The following is a 22,237-nucleotide window of genomic DNA, read 5'->3' on the forward strand; positions in this document are numbered from 1 at the left end:
AGGGATAGTTCAGGTGTTATGAAGTGGGGTTGTATGAGATACTTATTCATAGTCAGTGTATTACCTACAGTAGATGACGGTCGGCACGCCCCCAGTTTGGAGAAACAGACAAGAGCACCGACACCGGAGCAAAGCAATATACTTTTGTGGGCGGGGCCGGCAGCAGGTCTCTAGTCATTACTTTAAAATGTTGAACAATGTTGTCCTTGGTGATTAACGTATGATGTTTGATTGGCACTAGGTGCTGAGGTAACAGAAGGGGAGAGTGTCATCATTGATGAATCCAAGCTGGATGCCACTAACCTGATGTCCAAGCTGCCGACGCCTCGGCGGAGCTCCAATGAGGTCTGGTTCCAGGTGACATCGCTGCCTCAGCACGGTGTCATAGTGGTAGGTGAGAGAAACCTCACCATGGAGAAACCCAACTTCTCCCAGTTCATCGTTAACAAATACGGTATCACCTACAAGCACGACAACTCCGAGACAACTCAAGATTCTTTCGCATTCAGCGTGTGGCTAAATCCTAAAGGCAAAACTGCACAACGCCCTCAAGATGATATTGATGCTGTTGAGGAGCGTTTTAACATCACAATCACACCTGTGAACGATCAGCCACCTTTGCTAAAAACCAAAGCTCCAAGTTTGAAGGTGGTACAAGGGGATACAGTCGCTCTCAGGCCTGAGAATCTCAAAGTTGAAGACTTGGACAATCCTCCTGATGATATTAAGTTCTCTGTGATTAGCAAGCCGAACAATGGTTACCTCGCTCTTGAAGGACGTTTGAATGAGTCAACAGAGGCCTTCACCCAAGCCCAAATCAATAACGGGAGCGTCTATTTCGTCCATGATGGAAGCTCCGTCTCGGGGGTGTTCTACTTCAGTGTCACGGACGGCCATCATAAACCAATATATAAACTCTTTAACCTAGAAGTGACAGAAATCACCATTTCTCTGGCCAACTACTCTGGATTGACGCTGGAGCAAGGCAAGACTTCAGTATCACTCACCCAAGACAACCTTGCTGCTGAGACCAACGGGAAAAACATCACCATCCACTACCAGATTACAAGGCCTCCGAACTTTGGCAAACTGTTGAAGGACAACCAAGAGGTCACGCAGTTCGAACAGGAGGATCTACAAGCTGGAAGGTTGTCCTACCACATGACCTCCCTCTCCTCTGCAGAAGACAGCTTTGAGTTTACCGCCTTCACTTCAGAGGCCAATGTGACCGGCCAGGTGTTCAACATAACCGTCAGACCTTTGATCCAAGTTGGGAAAGACTTGAAGATTCCCAATGGGATTGCTGTTAAACTCAACACTAGCTTTCTTAATGCATCTGAACTGGCTAATATCAGTGATAGTGATCCTATATTTGAAATAATCTCCCATCCGAAGTATGGGAAGGTGGTTCGGACAAAATCTAAAATGTCCAGGAAAGCTGTACCAGCCGAGAGCTTCACCTTCCAGGAGGTGATGCAGGGGAAAGTAGCCTTAGAGCTGAATGCTAACATGACTGGAGTTGAAGAGCTAAACGACTCTCTGGTGTTTGTACTGAAAGCTCATAACATCCAACCTGCTAAAGGAGAGTTCCACTTCACAGTCGTGCCATATGATGCGGCACTTTTTCCAACCACAAAGAGTCCTGTCCCAACCACACCATCTGCTCCTCAGACACCAATCCAGACTTCCAGAAATGGAAGTGCTTCACCAGTCCTGTCTACGGCGTTCCTCTCCACCCAGCAACCAAGCAAAAACCAGCAGAAATTCAAGGGACGCGACCGCTGGGGGAGCTCCAACAGGACTGGCATTTTCAGTACAACTCTTGGCAAACCAACGCGTGGAACTGAGGATTTTCCCTTTAGGAACACACCAGTACGTGTAGAGTCCTACCCTCAAAAAACCTCCAGTCCGCTCCTGGTTATCTTACCACTGCTGGCCCTGCTGCTGCTTGTAATCATCTTCGTAGTCCTGGTTTTCTTTCTTCGACACCACAGGCTAAGGAAGCAGAGCACCGCCGCACCAAAGGAGCCCCCATCCAATGGTCTGTCAAGCAGTCAGTCCTACCAGGGTCAACCCCAGAGGAGCACGGCAGTTCCCACCGTGACCGTCACTCCGTTAAGCCCCAGCTGCCCAGGTAGCCCTGCTCTCGATCGGTTATTGACACCGAATCATGGCTCGGCTTATAACTCCATTGATTCAAACATGCTCATAAGCTCTTGGAGTAATGGTTCCCCCTCGGCATCTTCCCAAATTATTAGAACCACCACTCCCACTCTGCAGACGAATCAGTACTGGGTATGATCTTTCACAAACCAACTTGTGTACGTGTTGGATATTACTGTTACAGATTAAAATGTGGTTGTGTATTTAAATGATGCAGCAATGAATTATCTTAAAGCTGCATTAATCAATATGTTTTGTATTAATAGTGAATCAAATTACAGTGTCATGTGTAAGGTTTCACTCAAAGTGACTTATTATCACCCAACTCTGCAGCTTTATGGAGTTTTTTTGCCACTTTTTAGCTCATTGTTTTGGTTTTTACCGCACATTACTCTATAACGCCAAACATTTAACAAACTAAAGACCAAGATTTCTTGTCAATTGTTGGTGGAGGCTAAACCACAGCTAAAAGGTCACCATTTGGCCAGAAAAACAGCTCCAATGGGATGATGACGTTGCTGGATGAGGCAATTGCTTGCTTGCTCCAACTTTTGGAATAACAACTTAAAGGGATAGTTCGGGTGTTTTAGAAGTGGGGTTGTGTGAGGTACTTATCCATGGTCAGTGTGTTAACTGATAGGAGTACCGACACAGAAGCAAAGCAATGTACTGCTGTGGACGGGGGCTTTGGCAGTTCCCTGTCAGAAACATAGACTACATTGCTGTCTCACGGCAAAGTAAACCAGCGAAAATCTTTTAAATATAGCGTACACTTAAACTGATGTTGATATTTATAGGTGAGCCTTTCTTTTAGGTGGCTAAACTGCCGACTATCATCTACTGTAGGTAATATTCTGACTATATGTAAGTACCTCATACAACCCCACTTCAAAACACCCAAACTATCCCTTTAATAAAGGCCATAATACTGGAAGTCAAGGATGTGTTGGCTAGTTTTTGAGGTCTTCTGCCCCCTGGTGGCAAGTAATTGATTGATGCAGCTTTAAGGATGGATACAGCAGAAAGCCACCGTGGCCAAAGTCCTTTGCATTAATCAGCGTCAGGACAGCTTTGGATTTTCTCTGTGTCGCACAATCCACTGAAACACTGGTTTACAACCACTGCTGTATATTGAGTTGGTCGGACAGACTTTGTTCACGTGAGCATTTATAAAACGGTACATCGTGGTAAATTATAACCTATGTTTGGTGCCTAACGTATGTTTAATCACTCACATTGTTACCTGGTCCTCATGCACGTTGAAGTCTCTTCCATTATGGGTTCATCAGAGTGGAAGGTGATGCTAATAACAGCTCGAAACTGTGAATTACTACGACTGACGCTGGCACAAAGATGTATAGTCTGAGCATTTCAATTGATTGTGCAGATTTTATATTGTCGTTATGTATGATATATTATAGTATATTAACTTTTTGTAACTCAGGTATTTTGTTAACAGTCATTTGCTTCATGTTACCTTTAATGAGGGTTGCATGTATCGTCAATAATTGAGGTCTTTGTTTAACATTACAGGATTGAATATTATAAAATTGACAGTGGTGTATTGAAATGGTTTTGTACCACTATTACAGCAGTTATTTATAGGCCTGATCAAATCACACTGATTAAAATAATAGCACTGTTTTTCATATGTTTTTTATTTTACTAAAGTATTTATATATTTTCAAGAAGCGCGTGCGAAAAATCAAGGCACTGATTTTAATGATTACACAAATCTACACTGTATTCTACCCACCTTCACCTCAGTATAGTAGGTATATTTTGTTATTCATTCAGAGGTTTCCCTACAGTTGAATAGATCGGTGGGTCCACATACTTTTAAGGAGATTGAGCAGCTAACCCTAAAGGCCCAGACACACCAACCCGACATCAGAGAATTAGCGCTGCCTCACGTCGCCTTTGTCTTGGCCGACAAGTTGCATTTGAACACACCGCAAAGACTACAGCCTGTGGCCAGTTAGCTCGTACGTTCTGCGCTTGCGTGAGATTAAATAACTCTCCACACCAGCAGGCGGTGGTAGTCTGTATTCGCCATTCAAAAAAGGAAACCGAAAGGACGGCGGATATACAGTACAAGCCGTTGTTATGAAACGTACATGAAACAAAGCGACGTTTGCTGACCATTTTCATACCACTCTCACTCAACACTTAGCTTCATTCCAGACAGCTGTGATGTTGTGAAAATATCCGTGTACTGGAAAGATCAGATGACATGAAGATGTAAAATGAGAAGAGCCTTCTGTGAGCACCCGCTTGATTTTACTTGTTGGCTTTCCTCACTTCTGTTTCTCTTCTCGCGCACTGATTCGCTTAAGCTGAACAGCCAATCAGAGTGATATCGCTCACTGACGAGCCCCACCCCCGATTTAACACGCTGAATCTGCCGAAAAACCTACGAAACAGGCAGACTAGAGCCGACGGTGTGGGACAAAAACAAGGCCGACAGACTCTCACCGACGGCCCCAAACTGGCCAACGGCTGACCGTCAGCTTGGCGTGTCAGGGCCTTAAAACACACAAGCACAAGGAATGCATCTTTAAACACTGACAGGTCTTTCATAGACAAATTACAAGAAACTAATAATTTCTTTGACTGAAATACTGCTGGTATTTACATTCATTATTTAACGTCTGTTTCTTGACATTATCTACTGTAGGCCTTGGTGGTTTGACACTGTTATGATGTATCTACTGTAAATTAAATGTTCTGGGAGATTGCTGTCACAGAATTACCACTGTAATATGTTCTGAAATCATTTTGTACTGAAGAGAAGTGTCTATCAAGTGTATTCCAGTCTCTCATCTGAATGATGTAACCTATTATGTAACAGAAGTGTCATATTTATTTATACCATATTTTTAATAAACCACTTTAAAATGTTAAGATTACTTTGTGCTATCATACAGTGTGTGTGTGTAACCTGTGCTAGATTCATTAGTGCCCCTTATTTCTTGCACTTTGATGAGTTTTTGGCAGTTTTTCTCAATCACTATAATTTAAACTGTACTTCCAGCCTGTTGCCCTCCTCTTAATAATACTTTACTCGTCGCAACAAAAGATAAACTGCACCAGAGGACCAATTAGAAAAAGATTCATTATCATCATCACTTCTCCCAGTTTCCTGCAATTACTTTTAATTGTGGTTTTCTCGCAGCCAAAAACACTAAAATCAGCAGGACTTTGTCACATGACTGTCACTAAGGTGCTGTTTGTTTTCCAAATGTCCGCTAAGAATCTCAGTGGATGCCCAGAAGTTAATGTGATTTGGAGAAGCACAAGGATCTGCTGTGAGTCAGTCCACATGACTGATGCTATCATGCGAAGAAATTACTTGTTTTCCTGACCCTAAAGGACAATTAAGGATGTCTGTGCACAGGTGGTAATTAAAGATTACATGCAAATAGTTTCACCAAAAATGGAGCTCCAGATTCGTGCACAATCAGTGGTGGCGTGCTAAACGGTCCTGCTGACAGGAAATGAGCTAATAGGAGCGGTGAGCAATGCAATCACATGTGAGTTGCAAACTTGGCACAATGATGTCAAGTCACCAAGAGGAACTTCACTGGGGTTGTATACTGTTGTTAACTACAATATTGTCATTTATTTAAAGGTCCCATATCGTGCTCATTTTCAGATTCATACTTGTATTTTGTGTTTCAAATAGAACATGTTTATATGTTATAATGTTAAAAAAACCTTTATTTTCCTGATACTGTCTGCCTGAATATACCTGTATTTACTCTCTGTCTGAAACGCTCCGTTTTAGTGCAGTTCAGCGGAATTGCAACAGAATTGCGTTGCTAGGCAACAGTTTGGGTCCATGTTTACTTCCTGTCAGCTGATGTTATTTACATACACTGCAACAGGAAATAAACTGGGACACATTTAGAATGTTTACGTTTAAAACCGTGCAATGGTCTAAATATTGTATATTTGTGACATCACAAATGGACAGAAATCCTAACGGCTTCTTTCAAACGCACAATTTCTGAATACAGGCTGTGTGTATTTCTCCGTATATTGAGCTTTATGATAGTTTAACAGTATTTATATAGCACTTAAACCTGCTTTATAATATAAAAGACCTGAAAATCTCACTTTTTACAATATGGGACCTTTAAAAGGAAATTCGAAAATAGAAAAAGTACTTCTAAACATGAGCATGCAGGCTCTCCACTGATACAACTCTAATCTCCACCAGCTACAAACAAGACAACTCTACTGGCCAAGTATGTTGACAAGTTAGGCCGCCAGCGCCAAGAACAAAGATAAAGACGGATACAAATGTAGACACACAGCTAAACAAAGATAAACAAAGACAAGCAAACATGAGCATTTAGGTCATCTGAGGCCAGAAAGTTAAAGATCTATGTAAATACTTGCTTGGTCACAGATCTGGCTGTAACAACGTCGGAACTCTGCCAGTAGTGGTTGCTATAGCAACAGAATGTTCAACTGTAACCAACTACTGGTGGCAGAATGAGACGTATTAATGTGATGCAAAGTAACTAAGTACGTTTACTCAGGTACTACTGTACTTAAGTACAATTTTGAGGTACTTCTACTATGAGGTACTTTGAGTATTTTCAATTTCTGCTATACTTTTACTCCACTACAATTCAGAGTGAAATATTGTACTTTTTCCTCCACTACTTTTTATCTTTTGTTAGAAGCTACTTTGCAGATTCAGATTAATAATACAAAATATACTTAATAAATAAATTACCATCATCATTTATTTATTTATATCTCGGAGTGATGATTGAGGGCAGGCCTTCATATAGAGTGATGCCAAGTTAAATAACAGTCAGATACACAAAACAAATGTTAAACAATTGCATATAATGATTAAAAACAAAGATATTATGTATTATATTATTAGATAACACTTTATTGATCCTGGAGGAAAATTCACAAGCTACCTCATATTCCATTTCTGCTAATAGATCCCCTGAAATGTTCCTTTACGTACATTTTCATGCAAATACTTTTGTATTTTTGCTTAAAATTTAAATTTTGAATGCAGAACTTTTATTTGTGAGAGAGTATTTCTACATGGTGGTATTACTACTTGTACTTAAGTGAAATATCTGAGTACTTCTTCCACCATTGACGGTCAGTTACTACAGTTAAGACAGTGCTGTTGTTGTCTTGCTAGCCTAGTTTCAACCCTGTTGTGTTCAACGACATGTTTGTCTGGTTAGAGAAACAACGAAAATGGCAATTCAGTAGATTATCAGGCTGTTGTTTTGCCACAATCACAGTTTCTCAGAACATTTCAGATAAAAAACATACAAACTGTGATAATGAAATGAAACTAGAGTCGGCCCATGTGAAGGAGGAGTTCAGGAGCAGCTTGTCAACAGACACAAGGCCGAGGGATTATCTGGAAGTGAGGCAGGATTTAGAAGATCACCCACTCCCTCACTCACACATGACAAACACAAACAAAAAAACACAAAGACAGACTCATCCTTGTACTTTCCTGTACTTTCCCCGATCTGAAGCCAAAACTGAGCTCCAACCTCAATCCCAAACTGTCAAACCAACATAGTTATTTTGTGGCAATAAACAACTTTGTTTGAGTTCTTTCACCATCACAAGCGTAGAAGTGAAATCTTGCACAACTGTTAAACATGGTGAGATTGTTTAAAGGAATGCTGACGATCTGATTGAATCAGCTCACACTCTATTTATTGGCTGAAATCATTTGCAGAGGTCTGTGGTGTGTTTCGCATGTCATGTCAGATTTATAGTCTTTTAGTCTGGTGGATCAAAACAGGCTGTAAAAAAGGGGGGACACAGAATAAAAAGTGAAATAGATTAGTATTCAAATAGTAGTATTCAAATTGAGACACAGCACGTGTTTGCATGCTAATCTGCTAATTAGTAAAAAACACAAAGTACAGCAGAGGCTGATGGGAATGTCTTTAGTTTAGGTTTGCAGGTAAGTTACCAAAACCAAGTGCAACTAGATAAAATAAATCAGGGTCACCAAAGTCATTAGGATTCATTCAATGTTTGTACAACATTTTGTGTAAATCCATCTAGTTAATGTTGTGATATTTCACAGAATAGACTGTGTGTTACATTTATAATATGGCTGTCAGAGTTGACGCAAATTCGTTTTAACTCCGCTAATTCTTTAACGCATTAATGCAACTTGCGTTTTTTTCGGGTTGTAGTTTTAAAGCTAAAGTGAAGATATTGGCATATGAAACTAGAAAACCTAAAGAATCCATTGGTACCAACTATGTCATACTAGCTTGTCATGAAGGAGGTTAAATAATGCTCCAAACTTGCGCTAAATTTTGGCGAGGAAAAACTGTCATGGCCATTTTTCAAAGGGTCCTTTGACCTCTGATCTCAAGATATGTGAATGAAAATGGGTTCTTTGGGTACCCACGAGTCTCCCCTTTACAGACATGCCCACTTTATGATGATCACATGCAGTTTTGGGTCAAGTCATAGTCAAGTCAGCACACTGACACACTGACAGCTGTTGTTCCCTGTTGGGCTGCAGTTTTCCATGTTATGATTTGAGCATATTTTTTATGCTAAATGCAGTACCTGTGAGGGTTTCTGGACAATATTTGTCATTACTTTGTGTTGTTAATTGATCTCCAATAGTAAATATATACATACATTTGCATAAAGCAGCATATTTGTTCACTCCCATGTTGATAAGAGTATTAAATACTTGGCAAATCTCCCTTTAAGGTACATTTTGAACAGATAGAAAATGTGCTATTCATTTTAATTAACTATGTACAATCATGCGATTAATCATGATTAAATATTTTAAGCGATTGACAGCCTTAATTTATAACTACAGTATTAAATATATCTTATTTGCATCCTGTACAGTAATAAATAGGAACAACTATAAATAACGCTCATCCAAATTGGCACTCAAGCATGAGTGTACTTCCACGAACAAAAGTCAAATTATAGTCTCAAAAAGAGGAAACTAGTCTATAGATAATGCTGACATCATGGTAGTTACAAAATGTGGACGTCTGGCACGGAGCGGTCACATGTTGCACACTCAGAGAGCTTAAATTAGTATTACGCTAGCTGTCTGCGATGTGACACACTCACAGTGTTAGCTCTGGGCTTTAACACAGTTACAATAATGCAACTTCTCAATGTATGTGTGAGAGGATCTGAGAAGCGAGAGTCGGAGAGAGATAATTAGTCAAGATGAGTTCTTGCCCTCAGATATTAGATCTCAGAGTGATCATTGTAATTTAAGGGTTGTTAATTGTGGGGCAGAACAATAGCACCCTGCATGACAAGACTAAGAGAGACAAAAGCAGTCTTGGATCATTTAGTTTAATACAGTTCCACAGAGACAAACCCAGATGGTTAATTGAATCACTTCGACCGCCAGTTGCATTTTACAAAGACTTCAAAAAAGACTCTCTTTTCTCTCTCTCTCATCTTATAAACTATTACAAGAATAACAACGCCTGTGCATTTGAAGTACCACTAACATATCATCCACAGAGTCATTTAGTTTATTCATAAAAGCTAATCAAGGCACGTAAAATACTGCAAATGGTTTCAGAATGTGGCGTGCTGGTGTTGAGCGCCACGGCGGTTGCCTTTTAGGGGAAAGCGCTTTTGCACAAAAATGATGAAGTAAAACAGAAAGCCACTCTGAAATCTAGCTTATTTTCTCTTTCTTCCCAGAGCTCTTTACCCAAGTGGCATCGGTATCAGTCGCTGTTTTATCTGCTGCTAAACTGGGTCCTCGCAGTGCGTCTGCTGGGGGAAGGATTAGCTGCTTGATTCATAGACGGGCTTTTCTCTGGGTTTTTGGCAGCTGCTCTGCACATTGATGATCTGAAATGACACCAAAGAGAAACAGATCATGCACATGTTGAAAAACTATGATATCTTATCATCTAATTTAAAGGTGCTCTATTTGACATTCAGAGTATTAATATAGCAGTGAACAACTATTGTCTATGTAAAGTTATAGAGGAGTAATGTCTACCTGAGTAGAGAATGAAGTCACTCTCCCTCTGTGTGTGTTGTCATCTGAGTTTATCCGTGCTTTGTTGACATAGACGGACCGACCACGCATGCTTTTGCAACACATTCTCACTACCAAATCGTCAAATATCACCGCTACTTTTGGATGGATCGGGGACGGCGTGTCAAGATACACTCGTTACATGCATAGTGTCCTTTCACAGGAAGTTAGGTTTAAGCAACACAACCACTTAGTTAGTGTTAGGAAACGGTCGTGGTTGACGTTAACTTCACTGACTCGACTTACGTGACTAATGACTCACATGACTCAGAGGACTGACGATACCAACGTGACTAACAACGTATGTGACAAGTCAATGTTACTTTTAGTGTCACTCGGGACACGAGCTCCGGTCTCCTGGTTGAAAGTCTTGTGTTTGTTGGACCCATCCACCATCCCTCCTGCTCTTAACGGACTTTCACGCTATTAATACAACGTCATTTGCTCTTACCGTCGAAAAACGCCGCAGCTGGGTTTACATTGGAGTTAGTTGAAAGTCTAGTTCGTCACAAACTGTCGCTAAAGGGTACCTCAGTGTGTCGGTTTCCAATGCCAAGGGGCGCTGCCCGATGTTCATCGTCGTTGTTGTCGTCGCAGAAGCATAGCGTCCACCCTCCAGTTCCCCCTCAGGTAAACACTGTTAGCGCTGTTAGCACCGTTAGCTGTGATCCACCAGCTCAGCATTCGCCATGTTGAGAACCGTGCGGAGAAAATAAAAAATGCTCTTAATCTCGCATTTAGCACCTTTAAGTCTGGACTTGTCTTTGCAGGAATACATTATTCGCTAACTTGAATACAAACCCTATTTTTGGTCTTTTATTGAGTAACAATATTGGAAGTGTTCTTAATTAAGTTGTTTTGTTGCAGTACATTTTACAACATGCTTGCTGCAAACTGAAGTTAACATTTTAACCATTTGGTCTTATTGTTTGCAGCATCTTACCTGATTTTGAAGCCTGTAACCTTTCCTAGTAAATGACACCTGGAGCATTAAAGCACATCTGTGTAATCTAATATCTAACAGCATCTGGCCCACTCATTCACACAATACACATACACAAACGCACGTGTTGTCAGCTCCCACGTGTTCCGCCCTCCGTTGATGTGGTTAACTCCCTGTCAGAGGCATTCAATAGATTCATCCACAGTGGGATCATAAACAGATGTTCAGCCTGATGTTGTGCTGCACAGAGCTTGTGAACTTGTGAACACTGAACCTGTAGAGCAGGAGGTGTGTGTTTTGACTGTTGGAAAGGTCAGACCACCAGCAGCGTCCATGTCGGCTGGTAGATTTGATGACTGTGGTTGGCGGCGGTCTGTGGGTGGACAAAGAGGGCGGTTAGCTGGTCAGCACTGTGTGTTGGAGTGAGAGAGTGTGCTTGACTACATGTTGTATGAGAGAGTCAGTGTGTGGGTCTGTGTTGAGTGAAAAATGAGGGGAATCCTTTGAAATGGGTGACATTTTGCTGGTCTAGTGGCTAGTTTTAAAGAGGACCTATTATGCTTTTGTGCTTTTTCCCTTTCCTTCAGTGAGTTATCTAGTTTGTTTGTGCGTGTAAAAGATCTGCAAAGTTACAAAACCCAAAGTCCAGTTACTCTCTCCCATAGAAACACTGCTCCTGAACTGCCTGAAAAGCCTGGCTACAAGTCCCGCCTTTTCTTCCATGACGTGGTGATGTCACTTTTTAGTAACACATTTTAGCATAGTTTGACACGCCCTCAAACAAAGCTAGTTAGAGTGGAAAAGAAGCGTTCTCCAAGAGAACAACGACACCCTTCAAATGAAACTCGTGAGCTTGTGTTTACAACATGGGAAGTAGTGTGCACAATATGCATGGCGTTCAAGTAGTTAAGTCGTGGAGAACGCCGCTGCTAAGCAACTGCAATATTAACGTTACTGTCTGCGTCTAGAAGTCACAGAGGCTAACAATTTAGCAAGCTAGCAAGTTGGTAACATAATGCAGTAAATGCAAAGGCATAATGACAGAGGGAAAAGATGAGGCCGTTGGGAATATCAACATTTTCCTCAGACATATTATGAAATTACAAAGAATTACAATATATGACTAAAACTACAATATTATATACCGAAAAATGAACTTCCATGGCCTCCGCCATATCTGACAACGTCAACAAACACGTCACAACTCGTGAACTCGGAGCTTTTAGAAACTTTCAACTTACGAGGTTGTGAATACAAGAGGGGGGCGTTCATCGTGAACACGGTAAACACGACCTCATTTGAATGCACTACCTGTCCCTGTATTCATGGTGACATCACAAATAAACAGTGAAAAGATCTTGTACTGTTTAGTTACTTTTAAAACTACAAAATTGAACAAAAATTCAGCTTGCAAGAAACAAAACAAGTACTCAAAGTGGACGGAGGTTCTGGTCAGTCTTTGGTCTCCTAAAATGAAGATGAAGGAACATTAATTATAACGTTTTTATTATAATAATATCTTCATTTATATTGCACTTATCAAAACAAAGTGACAAAGAGTTTCACATAAAAACAATTTTTTAAAAAAAACAGCAATAGCAAAATAAAAGTAAAGCAGTCATACAAATTACAATAGTAAAACCCATTAAACAATAAAAACTAGAATCAGGTGAAATCAGGGAAGGCAATGTGATAAAAATATGTTTTAAAATCTATTCTAAAATGTACAGGAAGCCAGTGTAAAGAGGTTAAAACCGGTATGATGTGTTCAAACCGGTTTAGTCTGGTTTAAAATTAATAATTAAGTTCTGCATGACCTTGAGCAAATCTTCCCAGCACAGATGACTCAACTAGTTATTCTGGTTTTAGAATAAATATCTCATGATTAGAATTTAATTTTAGCACGTACAGGTTGAAAACACAGATGTGTTTCCAGCAGGGATCCTCACATTTCATCTGATGGCCTCAGTAACCTGCTCTTTCCTGCAAAAATTCAAACATGCAGTTTAGTTTGAAAACAGGAAAACACACAGCCTGGTATATATGATTGACAGACATCGAAGTGGTTCTGGTCCTGAGTGAGAATATAACTGTGTGAGTGGGGGAAATGGCCTTTTCCCTTGTTGTTCTTGCTTGTTTATTGTAATTAGAGCTATAAATGAAACTCTGATGGGGAAGGAGGGGGGGAGGGGAGATCGCACATTGGCCCACAAAGACAAAAAAAATTGTGTTGTGTTGTGTGTGTGTGTCTATCTTGGAGAGCAGCCAGAGAGGTGGGGGTGGGGGTGGTGGTGGGAGGGCAGTCAGCGTTTTTCAGACTACATGAATGAGGCCCCACCGGAGTGAGCTTCCTGTGTGAGGGCTATAAAAACAAAACCGGGGCTAAAGAATGCCGAGTGCTCCCACATTCCTGAACACGCTGCCAGGTACAGGACTCACAGCGCGTCCTCCTCTTTCCTCGGATAAATAGAAAAATACAACAATTCCCAGGGTGCATTGCCATTGATTAAAAACAAGATAAAAAAAAATGCATGTCTCTAAAGGAAAAAGTTGCATCTAGACTAAATGTTTGGAGCTCTGCTGGTGGTCCATAGAGGCTGTCATGTTAATTACATCCCACAATACCAGAATGTTGCACAGAACAAACACAAAATAGATTATTTTTCTTTTCTTAGAGAATCATTCCCTTGTGACAATGCTTGCCCCTCACAAATGTCTGTCCATTATATCGCTCAATATCTTGTGTGTAAAGTCCCAGACATGCCAAACTGACATCAGAGAGCGCAAAGACGACAAGGCACCCTTGAGCGGCGGTATCAGACTCCGTCGGCAATGACAAAGCGTCTGTATTTGACGCCCTGGGAATGAGAAATGGGCTGGAACGTGAACATCCTCATAAAATGCCACAGCAATCTGACCATTAGATTTGGATATTTATTTAATGCAAGCGGATATTTTAGACTAATGGTGGCGATAGGGGAAAGGTCAAAGAGGTCACCAAAAACACCAGAATTCATCCTCTGAGGACTACGAATATCTACAGCAAATTTATTGTAAATCTGTTGTTCTGTAGTCTTTTATTGAAAGAAAACATTATTAGTAGCTGCTACTTGAACAAGAAAGTAATTCAGCAGTGTAGAAAATAATTGAGACAAGCTGCAGTCGCCACTAGTCTCCAATGAAATCTATTTTTAGCAGGCAATGAAAGAGAGATTAGTAGACCTTTTTTTAGTTTTATCCTGCCGTTTTCCAGTAACACTGACAACGGGTGTGGCTGTGACAGGATGTTGATTTCATCATGCTGGTACCCAAAGGCAACATCTTTAGCTGTGTTTCTTCTTCTATTTCAAACCATAGCCACCTACACAAACTGTCAAGTGCTCTATTAATTCTAAGTCAGATTAAGCCCAGTACAAAATGTGATTTTTAGCCTGAAATACAGTTTTATAAGCAGGGTGTAGCATGTCTGAGTCTTTCCCAGCACTGAGGGCCTCGCCCCTGAGAGTGGGCAGGGTGCTGCTGTGCTGAGGTCAGTGAATGATCTCATGTGAGCTGCTGACCTGGCCCACATGTTTGTCTAATCACGCTTCCTGCGAAACCAAAAAGTGCTTGCAATGCCACCGTGTCAGATCAGGATCATATGTATCATATTGAAACAAAGAAAAGAGAAAAAAGAAGTTCTGCTTTACAGGAGGAGTTCCCATTTCTTTATTAAACTGGAGTAAACCGCAAAATAATGTCGACAAATATCATATAGTGTGGGCTTGACTCGGAGAAAAGCTGTTTTCAGCAGTTTTTTTGTTGTTTCACACCGTAAAATAAAAATAAAATAGTTAATCGTGATTAATCGCAAATTAATTACACATTTTTTATCTGTTCAAAATGAACCTCAAAGGGAAATCTGTCAAGTATTTAATACTCTTATCAACATGGGAGTGGGCAAATATGCTGCTTTGTGTAAATGTATGTATATATTTGTTATTGGAAATCAATTAACAACACAAAACAATGACTAATATTGTCCAGAAACCCTCACAGGTACTGCATTTAGCATAAGAAATATGCTCAAATCATAACATGGCAAATTGCAGCCCAACAGGCAACAACAGCTGTCAGTGTGTCAGTGTGCTGACTTCACTATGACTTGCCCCAAACTGCATGTGATTATCATAAAGTGGGCATGTCTGTAAAGGGGAGACTCGTGGGTACCCAGAGAACCCATTGTCATTCACATATCTTGAGGTCAGAGGTCAAGGGACCCCTTTGAAAATGGCTTTGCCATTTTTTCCTCACCAAAATTTAGCACAAGTTTGGAGCTAGTATGACATGGTTGGTACTGATGGATTCTTTAGGTTTTTTCTAGTTTCTTATGATGTCAGTATCTTCACTCTAGCTTTAAAACTGAGCCCGCTACAACTTACAGATCGCAAGTTGTGTTAATGCCTTAAAGAAATTAGTGGCGTTAAAACAAACTGTTATTATCTTGTTAACTTTGACAGCCCTAAAGATAATGTTAAGACAATCAAATCATCAATAAGAACATTACAGAAATAGAAATCGACAATATATTATATTTGGACTAAATCCGCTGACTCACTGAGTGCAAAGTTCAGTTACAGGATGAGCAGTAAACTTCTGGCCAAGCAAAGAAACCCCCTCGCTAGTGATGATACATACTACACCTACGCTGCTTTTAAACCAATCAGGTGCTTTCGGTTTCTTTGCATGACAGAGTTCAAACATGTTAAGCTCGTTGCGTGCAAAGATGAACAATAGAATAAGAAAGAGCATTCATGCAATCTATGTTTTAAAAGAGAGAAATATGTTTGGCCTCACGCCGCCAGCTACCATGAAGTCATCAGTCGTATGCAGATAACCACACCAACCAAACTTTCCTGTTAAACAGTTACAGGAACACAGCTCTCATGTGACAGAGAAGAATGTCATTTTCCACACCTGAGGAGACACAGTATATGAATCTAAACGTCAAATGTGAATTGTTTGTGGAGATTATCAGCTCCAGACGACAAGTAACGTTAAGAAGATTAAGAAAAAATTAAACTATAATGAATAATTCACAGGGGACCAACTTAAAACAAGGCTCAGGTGGTGGCCAGGAGGACGTAACATGCTTTCTCACACACACACATGCAGACACACTGTTTTTCATGAAGGGATTGTACCACTGGGACTGAAACATGAAGCCAGCGTTGGTGGGAGTGGTTGTGTGTTTCTTCCCCAGAGAATGAGAACCTGTTCAACCCAGAGCCTCAGTGCTCCTGAGTCTGTGTCAGGACTCAGGACAGGGTCTCCCCTCTGCCTCGGTCGGCCCAGACTCTGATCGGAGGCCAGTACAGACCCGGCTGTAATTGAAAACAGATCCTCCTCCGGCAGGAATATGCTGAGTACAGGCGAACGCCTCGCATACCAAAAGCATGAACTCTGCAAAAAAAACGAGACAGCACAGAAACAGCTCTTGAAGAGTCTGCTTTACATGTGCAGACAAAGAGGAAGGGGGGTACTTTGGACCTGCAGTGCATGCTGTCTCAGCATCTGCACACAATCGACCTGCATGCTATTATTTAGTGCCAGCATTGTAAAACATAAGAATAAAGAACTTAAATTCCTGAAATGGGATCCTAATGTTTGGACCATTTGATCTTCCAATGCGAGGAAGTTGAACTGCATGACACTCAAGAACAAGAATTAAGCATTTGTACATTATGACACGTGGATTATGACTTCTGGTTTATGTCCATTTGTCTTTGTTAACCACAGGCAAGCAATATATCGAACATTCCCATCAGTGTCATGATTTAAATTACATTCTAATGTTATTAATGCTAATGTTGCTCTGTATCTATGCTTGAAAAGGCGACCGTTGGTTAACACGTTCCTGTTAGATTAGGCTACTTTATAACCTTAATGTTGTATTTCTACTGTCATGAATTCACATGTTAACGCTCCAAATCCTCAGTGTGCAATTTGAACAAGTTGAAAGAGGTAGCCAACACAATGCAATGGGAAGTACCAGACAGCAGCCGTTTCAACACACCATGCTAAAACAACATGTTCTGTTTTTTCATATAGTCGCTCCTTGACTTGAAATATAGTACTGCAATCTAAAACACACCATTTCCTCCTAACAGAAATCCTGTGTTTGGGTTAGCACTTCCTCTTTCAGTATAGTAATATTACAAGAAGAAATATGAGGGGTGAAATCATTGTGGTTTTCCTCGGGGCATTTCCTGGCATTATAAAGTGACATTTGGACGGCTTTAATAAGCTGAAGCAACGAGAGGAAGTCAGGGTTAAACTGTGTAAGTGTGAAACTATGTCATGGGAGTGGAAGTGCTGAGGGTGTTTTAGTTAGGAGGTGTGAAATGATGCACAGGTAAGATCTAAGCCTCTAAGTTTTTGCCTCTATGTCTTTGTTCCACTGAGGAATCAGAGCTGAGTGTTGCACAGGGAGGGTGCAACAGGATTTGGGTGTAATCTACATTAGGATCTCGAGACACTGATTCAGTCCTGTGGTTAAATGCGGCGTCAGTGCCGGGTCATTAGAAGGGGAAACCCTGCTCTCTCAACTACTGTACTGCTTCTCAGAGCCAACTATTTAAACTGATGGAAAACAAACCCAATTTCTAGATTAAGGAATACGTAAACAAGTTTTATGAAAACAGGCCTGCCAAAGTTAACACAAATTAGTTTTAACGCCACTAATTCTTTAACGCATTAATACAACGTGCAATTTTTTGGGTTGTAGCGGGCTCAGTTTTAAAGCTAGAGTGAAGATACTGATATATAAAACTAAAAAACCTAATGAATCCATTGGTACCAACCATGTCGTACTAGCTTGTCGGGAAGGAGGCTAAATAACGCTCCAAACTGATGCTAAATTTTAATGAGGAAAAACTGTCATGGCCATTTTCAAAGGGGTTCCTTGACCTCTGACCTCCAGATATGTGAGTGAAAATGGGTTCTATGGGTACCCACGAGTCCCCCCTTTACAGACATGTCCACTTTATGATAATCACATGCAGTTTGGGGCAAGTCATAGTGAAGTCAGCACACTGACACACTGACAGCTGTTGTTGCCTGTTGGGCTGCAGTTTACCATGTTATGATTTGAGCATATTTTTTATGCTAAATGCAGTAACTGTGAGGGTTTCTGGACAATATTTGTCATTGTTTTGTGTTGTTAATTGATTTCCAATAATAAATATATACATACATTTACATAAAGCAGCATATTTGCCCACTCCCATGTTGATAAGAGTATTAAATACTTCACAAATCTCCCTTTAAGGTACATTTTGAACAGATAAAAATCATAAAAATACTCAATACTTCTTTCCTTGTGTGAGAGCAGCTGGGAAGGGGTTGAGCCAGATGTTGTCATGTTTGGGTCGTCACCACACTGACAACGAAGGTACAGAGTGTTTCTGGGTTACATTCAGTAAATTCCAGAGAGTCCAGAAGGAAGAGAGCCAAGTCTCAAAGGAGCGGTGAAGACAACTTATTTTGGTGATGTTTCTTATTAAAGCTGGAATGCTATGACGGCCTCGATAACAAACTCTCCCAGAACAAATCCTCAATCTCTTGTGTTCTCCATGTTTTCTCCCTTCAGTGATTACACTTGTGTCATGCTCTGTTTGTCGTGCTCCCCCGCAGCATCTGGAAGATAGCCTACATCGCTGCGCTGCTCTTGTGGCCATCGTTTTCACACACTTGACGTTTGTGCCTCGGGAATGTGGTCAGCTGATGACTCAGGAAAAGTCTGAATCGAGAGCTGTTGTTTCCTGCATGCCAGACTGTGGTGAGTAAGAATCCCATGTTTTTCTTATAGAATAACTGCACTGCAATGATGGTGACCTCACTCAAAACATTTGCACTCTGCATGCTTTTGACGTTAAATGACACTATGGCGTTATTGTTCTCATCATATGTGGGCCTTTTCTCAGCCAAATTCTCTTTCTGAGCTACATTGATCAGTTTTACTAATTCAGAACATCCAAAGCTTGTGGCAAAAGAAAGAGCAAGACTGTAAAAACAGGAGCACCCATTTCCCCGGGCGTTGGCAGTATTGACAGGAGGCCTGAGGCCGTGTTGGTGCATCTTGTGGAGGTTATGTAGAAAATGAAAACCAGAGATTACAATAGACAAACAGAGGGCAGGAAGGAGGAAGGAGATGGTGAGAGTTTCTAAGCGGACCTAGTTCCCACATGACAGGATATTATTAGCCATGCCAGCGGTGTAGCTCTACAGATGGTGATGTGGGTGTGTTGACCACTTTAATCCAGAATTATCTCACCATCTATTAGATGGATTGCCACTGGTATTTGTGATGCCCTGAGGGTGAAACTACTGACTTTGGTTATTCCCAGACTTTTCCTTTAACGTCACCAACGTATTGGCCTTTTTGGTTTTTAGTGAAATGTCTCGACAACTATTGGATAGATTGCCATGAAATTTGGTTCAGATATTCATGATGTCCAGAGGATGAATCCTAATGACCTTGGTGATCCCCTGACCGTTCATCTTGTGCTACCAGCAGGTCAACGTTCTCACTTATCCAGTGAAACCAGGCGTCAACCTCCGGGTTTGAGAAGTGAAGCCAATGCTGAAATGCCTTAAACTTGCATTCTCTCTAACAGCCAGCAGGGGGCGACTCCTCTGGTTGCAAGAAGAAGTCTGATTGTATAGAAGTCTATGAGAAAATGAGCCTACTTCTCACTTGATTTATTACCTCAGTAAACATTATAAACATGAGTTTATGGTCTCAATCGCTAATTTCAAGTCTTCTTCAAAACAGCATGATGTTCATTTAGTAAATTATGGTCCCATTTAGAGTCAAATAGACCATAAAGCAGGGGATGCTTAGGGCGGGGCTACTTTGTGATTGACAGGTCGCTACCACAACTGGGAGTTGTCCGTGTTTTCATCTTACAACTTTAACCCTTTCACAGTGTGTCTTCAGTTCATGAAAGTTAATTGTAACATTTTGGTCACCTAAAAATGTCTTATTTAGCGTTTGGTTGTACTTAGCTCCACCCTCTTGTGTCACTTCTGGTTGCAAGATGGTGACGGCCAAAATGCCGAACTCAAGGCTTCAAAACGGCAGTCCACAAACCAATGGGTGAAGTCACGGTGAGTACGTCCACTTCTTATATACACTCTTTGAGTGAAACATCTCAAAACCTTCTTGAATTTAGCATTTTTGGTTTTTAGTGAAATGTTTCGACAACTTTTGGATGGATTGCCATGAAATTTGGTACAGATATTCATGGTTCCCTGATGATGTATCCTAATGACTTTGGTGATCCTCTGATTTTCCCTCTAGCGTCAACATGGGGGTTGACATTTGTAGTTTTGAGTGAATGTTTCTGTGGATTCTTGTTGGAATTAAAAGACATCTGCTCATCCCTGAGGAAATGGCTTCAGTAACTACACATAAAGAAGCTCTAATGTTTGAGAGAACGTCTTGTTGTATTTCATCACAATACATTTAATTAAAACATTTTCAAATTTGCCATTAATCAGATAGCTTGGCAGGAGAATATGCAGTTAGCAACCTTTTCAGTCAGTATTTCTGTATTCTGGTTTCAAGCAGTGGCAGGAGAGGACAGAGCACAGGGGGGCGGGGGGTCTTGACAGATAATCTGCTGTTGGGAACATATTAACATATAAACATATTTACAGAGCTGGATGGTTGCTTCTTAAGACCCGGTGGTGATGAAAGCTGCTGCTATCAGTTATCTTCTGCTCATCGGGCAAAAAAGACACTGCTGCATATTATGTTCGCCTCAAGATAGTAAACAAAATGCCAGCGTTGGTCAAAACTGTCGACGTGGACGGGGAGAATCAGACCATCTGTGCGAGGTGAACGTGTTATCTCCAATAAGCCGTGCTCTGCATCTTGGTTATCTTGGTTATAGGTGGTGGAGATGACAGCTAATGAAAAACCCTCCCAGCTATTTTTGACCTTTTCCTGTTGACTACGTGTTCACTGTCATACGCTCCGGCACTCTTAACAGTGGCCAGATGTCCCAGATGCCTGGGCGGGCTCTGCGCTGTCAGCAGATATGAGCACTGAGTGTGAGCTTAGCATGAAACACTGACACGGCACACCGGTCCTCCAGGGATGCTGCCAAGGAAACCTGCAGAGCCGCACACTTTAAGTCTATAGTGCGAATGTCTGAGGCGTTTTAAAGTACCATTAAAAGGCAAATTAACCCGTCAGCACATACAGAGTTTTTATTGTCTTTTCCCCCAGTTGTTCAGTATTCAGGCTCATACTCTGGACTGAAGTGATCAACAAAAGATGAGAGTTATACCAGATTTAGTAGTTCTCTATACGATATTCAGAGCATTAATATAGCAGCATATATAAAGATATAGAGGAGTAATGTCTACCTGAGCAGAAAATGAAGTTGCTCTCTCTCTGTGTGTGCAACATGTTCTCATTGTAACTCACATACTGACGCTTTGTCAGGCCCCACGGAGTCCCTTTTTCCGTCACACTAAACACGTGCTTAACGAGCCCTAGGTGTCACATTTCGGTCGTAGTAAACACGTGCTTAATGTTGTGAATTAAACAAAAACACATGCTTAGGCTTTGGCAACAAAAGCACTTAGTTAGGTTTAGGATAAAACAACATAGTTGGGCTTAAAACTACTACATTTGTACAGTGAAAATGTGACTGGACGTTGTGAACACAGGACATGAACAAACAGCTGATTGTAACGTGAAAGTGAAACGTAACACACGGGACACGGACAGCGGTCTCCTGGATGAAAGCCTTGTGCTGTTGGGCCCATCCTCCACCACTCCCGCCTGCCTGGTCTGTCTTTTCGCTCTTTAAACTATGTCACCACAGCACTTCCCCTGTGCGTTTGTATTGACATGGATGGGTTTACATTGTAGTCAAAGGAAAGCCTGGTGCAAAAAGGCATTCTTGTGCGGCAGTATCGAATGCCAACGGCCGTGACAAAGCGTTGGTATTTGACGCCCTAGGAATGAGAACGGGCTAGTGTGTTGTAATCCGAGTTTCTCTGTGCTTTGTTGA

General features: G+C 41.1%; 1 protein-coding gene and 1 long non-coding RNA gene across 2 annotated transcripts in view; both read left to right on the forward strand.

Moving 5' to 3' along the window:
* Positions 1-2,716, forward strand: part of cspg4b (chondroitin sulfate proteoglycan 4b) — a 30,084-nt gene extending 27,368 nt beyond the window's left edge. Inside the window, exon 10 of the mRNA XM_037778222.1 lies at positions 242-2,716. Coding sequence (XP_037634150.1) covers positions 242-2,301 — 2,060 coding nt within the window. The 3' untranslated portion in view covers positions 2,302-2,716. The remainder of the gene's footprint in view (positions 1-241) is intronic.
* A 3,606-nt stretch (positions 2,717-6,322) lies between these two features.
* Positions 6,323-21,238, forward strand: LOC119492315. Its single transcript, XR_005207754.1, has 3 exons — positions 6,323-6,755; positions 18,843-18,987; positions 21,107-21,238. It is a non-coding gene; the product is annotated as an uncharacterized LOC119492315 (long non-coding RNA).
* The last annotated feature ends 999 nt before the right edge of the window (positions 21,239-22,237 follow it).

Source organism: Sebastes umbrosus, chromosome 8, assembly GCF_015220745.1.
Source record: "Sebastes umbrosus isolate fSebUmb1 chromosome 8, fSebUmb1.pri, whole genome shotgun sequence".
NCBI lineage: Eukaryota > Metazoa > Chordata > Actinopteri > Perciformes > Sebastidae > Sebastes > Sebastes umbrosus.